Source organism: Pollachius pollachius (assembly GCF_949987615.1).
Source record: "Pollachius pollachius genome assembly, chromosome: 5".
In the NCBI taxonomy this organism is placed as follows: domain Eukaryota; kingdom Metazoa; phylum Chordata; class Actinopteri; order Gadiformes; family Gadidae; genus Pollachius; species Pollachius pollachius.
The window spans coordinates 6,101,479-6,111,668 of record NC_136938.1 but is presented as its reverse complement, the minus strand read 5'-3'; the positions used below and the strand labels follow the sequence as shown (position 1 = coordinate 6,111,668).

The following is a 10,190-nucleotide window of genomic DNA, read 5'->3' as shown; positions in this document are numbered from 1 at the left end:
ACACACAAGCCCGGCCTACGCACACAGTAAGAAGAGAAGATAACGGATGACCTGATTTGACCTTCACTCCCTCCGCTGTGGAGATCAGTCCAGAAGCAGCTTCCTCATCTCGCCCTCCACCTCCTCCACAAAGGCGGGGAAGCTGGAGTCCAGTAGACAGGCCCGCAGGAAGGGCTCCAGGTTGCCTGCTGGCAGGGGACTGTGGCGGTACACCAGGGGCAGGGACAGGCCCTGCTGGCCGATGAAGTGCTGCGAGACATCGGTGGGGGAAGGACCTTAGAATGGGAGTACCATCCAGAAACACAGCTCTGTAGCCCCACTCCACCCCTATCGTGTTAGCATATGAAATCAGCAGTACAGAATTGTGTTGAATAGGGCTTTGAAGAAGAAAACAAAGCAAATTGCACATTTTTAATGGTGAGAAAAGAACGGGGGGGAAATGCAGTGTCAAGTCCCTCTCAATATTTTGAGTCAGCCAGCTGGATTTGCTAATTAGCATAGCTAATGAGTCAAAACTGCTGGTTAGCTGCATGGGTAGCCAGAAAAACCTGGCAGTGTTTATTCATTTAAGACCTGGAATAACCCAAATCAGACAAAAATAACACAGCTTTATTGTGATCTAAGAAAATGGTTTATTAAAAAATACTGTAGCTGCCAAAGTGTTTTCAGTAATCGATTTGCATTGAAATAAACCCCATTTAAATTAATAGTGCAAGTATTTTCCCATTCTTCACTCTAGTGCAGAGATACCTGGGCAAGACGTTGGATGGACAAGGATCCATGGACCGTCTCGGGTTCACTTGTCACCGGCTCCCTCTGTGCAGTCTGTTCACTCAGTAACACACAGCAGACAGCAGAGGGGTCGTAATAGCCGGCCATGTAACCGGAGGGTGAAATGTCTAATCAATCACTTCATTATTAATTGAAGGATTCCAAGTCATCAAAGGTTCCCACTCTACGTCTCCACGGCAGGCTCTCTCAGTGTGTCCCGCGACGCCATGAAGGTCACACTTTCAGCGCTACCTGACAATAAGCATTCCTGTTTTCGACTGGATCTGTTCCTGCTTCCAGGGCACTGCTCTTTCATGCAAACCATATCATTTGCACTTAGCATGTATATATACACACTCACTCCCGAAAAGGAGTACAAATACAGGAAATGCGTATTTAAAAAAAATAAAAATAACAAATAAGGCTTAAGATGGTTTGGGGTGAATGCTTAAGAATTCTTGGGATGCCAAAACCCTCAGGTGGAATCCTTAAAACATGGCCACAGAAATGTATTTATTCATGGGGTGTTAGAGCTAGAGGGATGGTCTGTGCTTGGGACACATACTAGTGGTTGGCTGAGGAGTCCAGGTAAAAAAGGCTATTTGTATAAAAGGGAAGGTTGACCATGTATTAAGATGATATATGTATAAATTGTTATCCTACTGTAATGGGTATGTGTCTCATCCTCACCGCTAAGCCACCTCTAAGAGGCAAGGACAATAGTGCCAAGAGTGCCATCTAGTGGGGACACTTGGGCAGGTAACAATGGTGTAGCTCTTCTTAACACAGAGAAACTAATGTTCAAACCTTGGTAAGAAACGTGTCGTGGGTTGGTTGCTCACTGAAGAACATATGCCAGAAGAAGCAATATGAATCAAAGCCATAAATGTTTATAGTCACACATCTGGGACAATTCTAGATCTAGCTTGGTACATGAACTGTAAGGGGGGACTTTCCATGGAACACACACACACACACACACACACACGCACACACACACACACACACACACAGTTATTTGTTGTGATGTGGGTTACCTGCTCTGTTGTTGTGGTCGCAGTAGGGGGCTGATTTGGCAGCGCAGAGACACAGGAGGAAGGTGATGCTGCCTCATCTTGAGTGGTGACAGGCAGGTACTCAGTCAGCTTGACAACAGCGCTGGAGCACTTCTCCTGAGCCTCGGCTTGGCTACCCCCAAACTGCATCCGCATCAGCCGGCTCTCTCCCTAGAGACAACACAACGCACTGGCCTTCAAGAAGCTGATGTGCCCTGGATTTAAATTCCTGTTTTTACATTAGGCATTCAAATAAAACCACTAAATATCTATCTGATCCACTGGCCTCTGCCTGTTAAAACGTAAGCGTTATTTCCATGTTTAAGATGTGAGGAAGGCACATCCACAAAGCCTTTGACGGACTAAACTCTAGCATCGTAGGCGTTGACAGACACAAAAGCAACTGACCTTTACAGCACAACGAAAAAGCAGGCTATCTTTTTTCCTCTGTACTTTGAGAAATTCTGTTGCCCCAATTAAAGATATTCCTTCCTGAAAGAAAACAATTATTATTATTATTATTATTATTATTAATATAGCAACATTAATATTAACATTAACAAAGTTAATGAAAATCATAAGATACTGATGAGTTACTCAAGGTGTCCCAAAATCTATTACCAACGATGATCAATCATTTCCAAGCAAACAATATTTTTATATAACCACAATGCACTTCAACTGGGCTCTTGAAATACAGGTTACAGCTCTCATCTACAAGCTGGTAAGATAGGGAGAAGATACATAAACTTGTCTGCAGGGGTCTCCATTTACTCAATTACATTATTATCTCAGCACTCACAAGAGTAACTTAGCTGTAATAACCTAGAGGAACCTACGTACCAAAAATGTAATAACAAATGTGTGTGCTTCATGTCTATGAGTATACAATAGTAAGTAATAATATGTAGTAGCTAAATATGTGAATAGTTGGTCTCAAAAGCACAAAATCATAATGATAGACAGGCATGATTGTATTAGGATTTTCTTATTATTGCAATTAACAATGACATTAATAATTCTATATTTTCTACATCTCAACAATTATTTGCAGTCAACAGAAGCACATTCTTTTCAGTTAAATCAATCAATATTCAGCTGTGCTCAAGGTAAAGGAAATAGGTCTGAGGTCATCTATGGGCGGGATGTGTAGGCTATAGCGCTAAGCTCTCACAAAGGAAGGATTCAGAGATTCAGCGACCAATCTCTAATAAACCCGTCTATCATCCAGTGTGAAAGCTCTCAGCGGTCAGACCTCGATATCTGTCTAGCAGGGTACCCTGGCTGGCAAAGATAGCTGTATCTCTGGTCAAAATACCATTAATGAGACCTTCTTTAGCCCAATAGGCTCCTGCTTTTTCCAGGGCAGCAAACTACCTTTTATAATGTCCCTCCATGGTGACTCATAAATATCAAATTTTCACTGCCTATTTTCAACCTTTTATCGTATAAACTGCATTGCTGATCCGCAAAATGATCTCATCAATAACAAAAGCATCTGGCCATGATCTGGGTACACAGATTGAAAGGTCACGCTTAAAATGTACCAACACCTCTTGTTCTGACTGCAACCAGGCGTGATCCTGCACAGGGAATTGAAAAGTTTAAGTCAGTGTGCCGTGATGCAGTAGGACGACAAATGCCAAAACAATGTTCCATGCCGCATATCAACTAGAGCGGCTATTTGTATACTGATGGTCAACAAGGCGTTTCCTAGTGGCCGTATTTCTGTCCAAATGTCCATTCGCCCTGAGGGGTAATAACTTTTTCTGCCCAAACAGCAGAACAGCCAAAAATAGTGATGGCACTATCTTTTTAACCTGTACCCAAGTAAACCTGAAATTAACAGGCCTGACGGGTCCTTGCCCCAGAGATTTGGGGTAAAATGTCAGACTGTTGTGCAGAATATTTCATACAGACTTCAAAAAAACGGTTTCATCTGGAAAGCCATGGCCTCATCAAATCTGGCAGAGTATACTCCTATCAATCAGTAGCGTTTCATATGGGTCTACTTATTGGAAGGGGTAAAAAAAACAGTCTCATACTAACATAGGCATGCAGATGAGATATGTATATATAGATCACAGTCTTACGCACGCATCCATTCAATGTCCTTTCCAGTATGATATTCTTAAGCATGTTAGGCTATCATTGTCATTCAAAGTCACCTTAAAAATATTTGTAAATCACACTGGACGAATTAAAAAGGTAAAAGGGAGATTGTTTGATCAGATGTAGCCTGGCCTGCTTACCAAGAGCTCCTGTCCAAGGGACACCAGCATGTGTCCAGATTCCACGATGGTCAGCACCAGCTCACGTTTACTGCCCTCTGCTTCAAATACCTGGTAGCCATAGACGTGAACACAGCAGCGAAAAGCTCCATTATCATGGACCAGGCTGGGGTATTCCTGAATTCAGAGCACCCATCAGTTTTTAAAATGGAAAGAAATAAGCATTGTTAATATTGGTATAGCCTACAAAATGGTTTGGCCAGCTGTATGGGAGGCCACATGTAGGTTTAGGCTAGGTAGTTTAGTTCCTAGCTTGAATCAAATGTTGAAGAGTGAAGAGTAAACGAGAGTAAAGTTAAGTGACCTTCCACTTATCAAAGTCGAGAGTAAAGCTAAGTTACCTTCCACTTATCTCCTTCACCTTTCGACCCTGGCAGAAAACGGCCATAGCGCTTCAGAATCCACCGACAGCTGGTAGCCATGACGAATAGACATACACTGAAGCTGCGACGAGTAAAACTACACTGAAGCCGCAGTCAGTGGAACTACACTGACGCAGCGGTTAGTAGAATAAAGGGCTTTTTATGGTTCCACGTTCCCGCAACGCAAGGGGGTTACGGACCTCTTACGTCCTTGCGTACCCTCCTTGCGGCCACCGCAAGGGCCGGACGTTCGCCTCCCAAAAATCGTAACCTTCCGTCGGGGGAGGCAGCAGCAAGGGCTGTGATTGGTCCGCTTACTAAATCCTGATGCAGAAACATAAACGTTCACGACTGCGTCGAGGCGTCTGCGTGGTCATTAAGTTGCGGGAACGTGGAACCATTAAAAGCCCTTAACGCTAAGGCCGCGGTGGGAAAAACTACACTGAGGCCGCGGTGAGAAAAACTACAGTGAAGCCGCGGTGGGTTGAACTACACTGAAGCCGCGGTGTATGGGGTCAGAACAGTCTCATTAATAATGAATGCACAGAGAAGGATTCACAAATGTATTCTGTGATTTATATATAAATGACTCCTCACAAATACATTTCAATGCACACACAAATGGATATCGGTATGTATAAATGTAAAATAAATCCATAAACAAAAATAGGTTTCACAAACACATTTCTGATCCACACACAAATGTGTCTTGTTTTAAATAAATGTAATTAAAATCCATAAATATATTAAAAATATATATTTTTTGCAATTTTCATAAAAAATGTATTTGGATGTTGCTACATTTATATGCAAACTGTTTAACTTGAATTAACTAGACGCTTTTCATTTGTGAACTTGTTTGCATTTGTGTGTGAACTGGTCTGTATTTATATGTGGAGTTTTGAGACTCTCCTGACGTGACTGGATTCACAAATGCATTTTTTTCAACAAGGGACTCTCTGTAGCCAATCAGATGCCTCCCTCGTTTTCAGCCAATCAAAGACTGCATTCGCGACCTCTGAAGAATAAGTCCAGCCTCCGAGCCTCCCGGTTCCCTCGGTGAAATGTCTATGGGAAATAACGGTTTTTTTTAATGATCGTACATAACAATCTCTAGGTGGCGAAGAAGTAAAAGCTGCGTCACATTTTGAACTACACACTTTTTCCATTTAGTTTCGACTGGGTTTGGGATTGTCGGTGCCGTTAAAGTAGTAAACGGCACGTACAATCTAAAAACCCAGTCACTGCAGTCATGTGATTGGCCGAAAACGAGGGAGGCATCTGATTGGCTACAGATAGTTCCTTGTTGAAAAAAATGCATTTGTGAACCCAGCCACGTCAGGAGAGTCTCAAAAATCCACATATAAATACAGACCAGTTCACACACAAATGACAACAAGTTCACAAATGAAAAGCGGCTTGTAAATTCAAGTTTACAACATCCAAATACATTGATTGGGTTAGATTTGATGAAAATTGCAAATATTTTTTATTTCTTTTACATTTCTACATACCGATATCCATGTGCATTGAAATGTATTTGTGAGAAGAGAGTAATTTATATATAAATCACAAAATACATTTGTAAATCCTTCTCTGTGCATTCACTATTAATGAGACTGTTCTGACCCCATAGCGGTGAGGAAAACTACAACTGTTGACACGAACGTCAACTGTCAAAGATTGTTACGTTTCAACCATTTAACCTTTTGACATACGCGTCGAATACATTGGTTTGTGACCCCGTCCAGTCCGGTCTGTTTTGAACCAGTATTTTTTTATATTATATATGCCTAGCCTTAAAAAAAAGAGAGAGAGAGAGAGAGAGAGAGAGAGAGAGGGGGGGGGGGGGGGGGGTATTACTGGCACCAGTTGCGCTTCCAGAGACAGACGTTTGGATGTCACCGGCAACAGCCAGGTGTCATTCGGTGGGATTCTTATACTCGTGATGAATAAAACCAGCCTATTAAAACATGGTCCCCTATTCGTTTAATTACCAAAAAACAGAAAAACATATTCGTTCGTCCCTATGCACCGTTCTCTCACAATTATATCGATGCTATATTAAGGGCTATATCATTAAGGCTGATCTAAATTACCATTTATGCTCTCAAGCATTGACATCCTCTGTGCGTGCAGAACACAACCTGATGACGATGCGATGCGTTCCCTCCGTTCACTCGGGTCAACGACTGCCTACGTTTTACAGTTATTCATTTGAAGACTGCACATTACTCTGTTTGTGGCAGCATCAAATATCACCGAATAACTCACCGCTCCTATGAATTAATGAAACGAAACACCGGATCTGATCCTGTAAGGGAACATCACAATTAGTATTTACGGTGCGCACTTTACGCACTGCCTTTCCTTTGCAAACCAATCCAACCTCCTCAGCCTCCACCTGTGTTCCCCAGACCATGTCAGACCCCCGGGGCTCGTCTTACACCCACAAAAGGCTGGCCAACCTGTAGCCCCAACTTAAAAAGACAGGAGGAGGATTTAAGAATGAGAAGAGCATGCCCCTTTAACCAAGGTGGGCTGAGCTTATGCGCCGTCCTCGCTCCTATGGCAACCCCACAGAGCAGCAGGATGGATATTCAACATCACCAAAACGCGCTCCGGATGACTGGTGCCAGCGGTCCTCGGATGCTACTGAATGTTACAGGAATGTCTTCTGTATCTCTGTCACCTGGCGAGACACGGACGAGACGGAGAGGCATCATCCACCGCGCCTGACCTTCTTGTCTCCATCCCCCCCCCCCCCCCCCCACCCCCCACCCCTTTCCCCCCAGTCGTTCGGCGTGTCCCTCACATGTCAGGCTAAGGTGACTTTACAACAGTTTTTTTCCCCCCACTTTTGCGCACAATGTCGGAGCGCCACCAATATGTAGGCTACCTCGACACACGGATGACCCACTGGACCGCCCGGGAGATGTCTGACCACAGAGGCAAACTGTCGGACAGCATCCGATGAGGACGAGCATCTCTTGAGTCAGTGAAGGCACGGTCGTCTTTGGCCATGTTTCCTATTTTCCTGAAAGCTTCCCAACGAGCTCTGAGCTGATCGCTCTGGCCAACACACAGGGAGACCATAACCGGTGATAATCGATACAGCCAAACAGCCTGGATTGATTTCTTTCAATTTGATTGTGTCTCAATGTCATAATGGAGAGGTTGCAGTCCTCCATGCGTAAAAGGCTCTACAGTTTGCCACAGCACATTGGACACAAAGCGTCCATCATGGGGGAAGGAGAAGACGGAGACGAGGACACTCGGAGGAAGAGCATCAGGATGAAGCCTCTGCCGTCCCCGTCGCCGACCTCCGGGGGAAGCTGCAGAGGCATCGGGGAAACCAAAAGTGGGGAATCGGTCATCATGGAGACGGACATTGGGAGACAATCGAAGACGAGCTCGAACGGAGATTGCCGTCGGTTTCGTGGGAGCCTCTCCTCCATCACAAGTCGGCATGTGCACGACTCGGAGTCCGCGGAGGAGAGGCGACTCATCACCGAGGCGGGGGACGTCACCCCGAGCGAGGAGAGCCCCCCCGGAGCGGTCGGTGGCGGGCCGGGGCAAGTTGCGCAAGGAGCCAGTGGGAGCCAAGATGGTTCCCCGGATCAACAATCAGGGTTTATAAAGTTAGACGGCAGTGATCAGATTTCGCCGGACGATGAGACGTTGTATCAAGCAGGGTTCATGCACAGACAATTTGGAGCAATGCTTCAACCAGGGGTCAATAAGTTCTCCCTTCGGATGTTTGGGAGTGAAAAGGCTGTAGAAAGGGAACAAGAGCGGGTTAAATCCGCTGGATTTTGGATAATTCACCCATACAGTGATTTCAGGTAAGAGGACCGGGTGCCATGCACCACCGTGACGGATTTAAATTGATTTCATATTTGGGGTGGTCGTGTAGATTATTGCCTTCTCGCAGGCCTTCACGTAGCTTGACAGTTTTCACAATCAAACATGCCAAGCTATCCATAGTTATGTTTTCCTTTCATCAACATTTTCAATTAGGCTTTTCCAAAATATAATGAATCAGTATTTTAACTAGTTCATTAATTATAATTGAATAAACTGCTAATTGCGTTTGTGCACATGGTTTATTTAATTTTCACAGAGACAATATAACAATGAAAAATAAGCATTAAAATGGATCTTTGTACTTGACCTCACAATGCATACAATTAATGATAATAAAAAACGAGCCCAAGAGACCATATGGACTAATGACTATAACATCAGGGCTGAGGTGGAGCTGTTTGCTATACATTTAAGCCATGGTTGAAATCCAGGACGAACACTAACAGGTGGGCCAACCCCTATTTTGACCAATCATTTCACTAACATCTCCCTATTCAATAAAATAAAATAAATGTTGTCTTGACATTCTGTCTTGAGACAACTATTGTTCCATTACCTAATGCTTCTTTACCTCAAGCAAGTTAAACAGCAAACTGGTTCTGTAGAAGTGAGTGGTGGAAATCTATTACCACAGGATTTCACATTCTGTTCAATTAATTAAGAAGTGCCCTTGACTGTGTCATTGTCCTTATGCATGGCCTCAGATGGGACTATGAATGGTGTGAGTGTAAGTGTGTGTGTGTGTGTGTGTGTGTGTGTGTGTGTGTGTGTTTGCATGTATTTGTTTAAGAAGAATAGTTTATTTGTTTCTTGTGAAAAGTAATCGCACATTTTTGTGTGTGTATGTGCGTATGTGTCTGCATGTGTGTTTAAACATCTTACGAAATGGATCAAAATCAGACACTCCCTTGTTGCAGAATCTACTTAAAACCAGCCTTAATACACCAGGGCCCTGACCATGAAACAACACCATCAACAAAGTGTCTTCTCCTAGCACAACAGACAAGACCAACATGGACTGTGCTTCTTTGTAGTGAGGCAGGGTTGGAGCATAGTTTATCCAGCATGTCATCTTCAACTCCTCTTTTCAGCATTTCCCTGCTGGCAACTCACAGTTCAATGTCACTTGGTCTCGCACTGTAGATCACTGCGTTGGGCAATCTACATCAAAGTCACTTCTTTTGTCTCCCTGGACGTTGGCTTTCTATATTTGGTATCTTCTGGCGCCGTCAACCCTTTGTTCTGTCCAAGGAGAGGAGGAAAGGGGGCGGTTAGGCCTGCTATCCCTGAACTATGGCGATGTGTGTTCACCATGTTTACACAGCAGCCATGGACACAGGGATTCAAGTCAATTTCACTGGCAAAAATGTAGTGTTTGTGACCTGTGACCTCTTGAGAGCAGAGAGATTATGTGTGTGTGTGTGTGTGTGTGTGTGTGTGTGTGTGTGTGTGTGTGCGCGCGCGTGTGTGTGTGTGTGTGTGTGTGTGTGTGTGAGTGTTGAAGAGTGATGATGTGCTCCTCAATCCTCGGACGCCAGACTTCCGAGTCGAAAGACGAAGATCTCTCAGCTTTCTTGCGGCATTTCTCGAAGGCACGCCCCCTTTTTTGTCTTCATCTTTCGGAAATCTGAGAGTCGACTGAGAGCAGTGATGATCGCTGCACCCGTGAAGAGATTTTTTTTTTTGTATTTGTACCACGTTGGTCATTTTAACGTCGATTTGAAATGCTCTTACACACTTGATAACATTGCTACTTAATTCAGGTCGCCAATTTATAAATTGCATGGTCTTGCTGTGCGTGCAATACAATATAAAGTTGTGTTGTTTGTTTTCGGGCTGGTTTG

At 44.0% G+C, this 10,190-nt stretch overlaps 2 protein-coding genes across 2 annotated transcripts in view; one reads left to right on the top strand and one right to left on the bottom strand.

The window, feature by feature from the left end:
• Positions 1 to 84: 84 nt before the first annotated feature.
• On the bottom strand, positions 85 to 4,539 carry rec114 (REC114 meiotic recombination protein; the record flags this gene model as incomplete). Its single annotated transcript, XM_079736468.1, has 6 exons — positions 85 to 249; positions 751 to 825; positions 1,809 to 1,997; positions 2,235 to 2,318; positions 4,079 to 4,234; positions 4,459 to 4,539. The coding sequence occupies 6 exons, from the start codon at positions 4,537 to 4,539 to the stop codon at positions 85 to 87; spliced, it is 750 nt and encodes a 249-aa protein (XP_079592594.1).
• A 3,108-nt stretch (positions 4,540 to 7,647) lies between these two features.
• hcn4 (hyperpolarization activated cyclic nucleotide-gated potassium channel 4) overlaps positions 7,648 to 10,190 on the top strand; it is a gene marked incomplete at both ends in the record, with an annotated part of 72,295 nt that continues 69,752 nt past the window's right edge. Inside the window, one exon of the mRNA XM_079736467.1 lies at positions 7,648 to 8,324. Coding sequence (XP_079592593.1) covers positions 7,648 to 8,324 — 677 coding nt within the window. The remainder of the gene's footprint in view (positions 8,325 to 10,190) is intronic.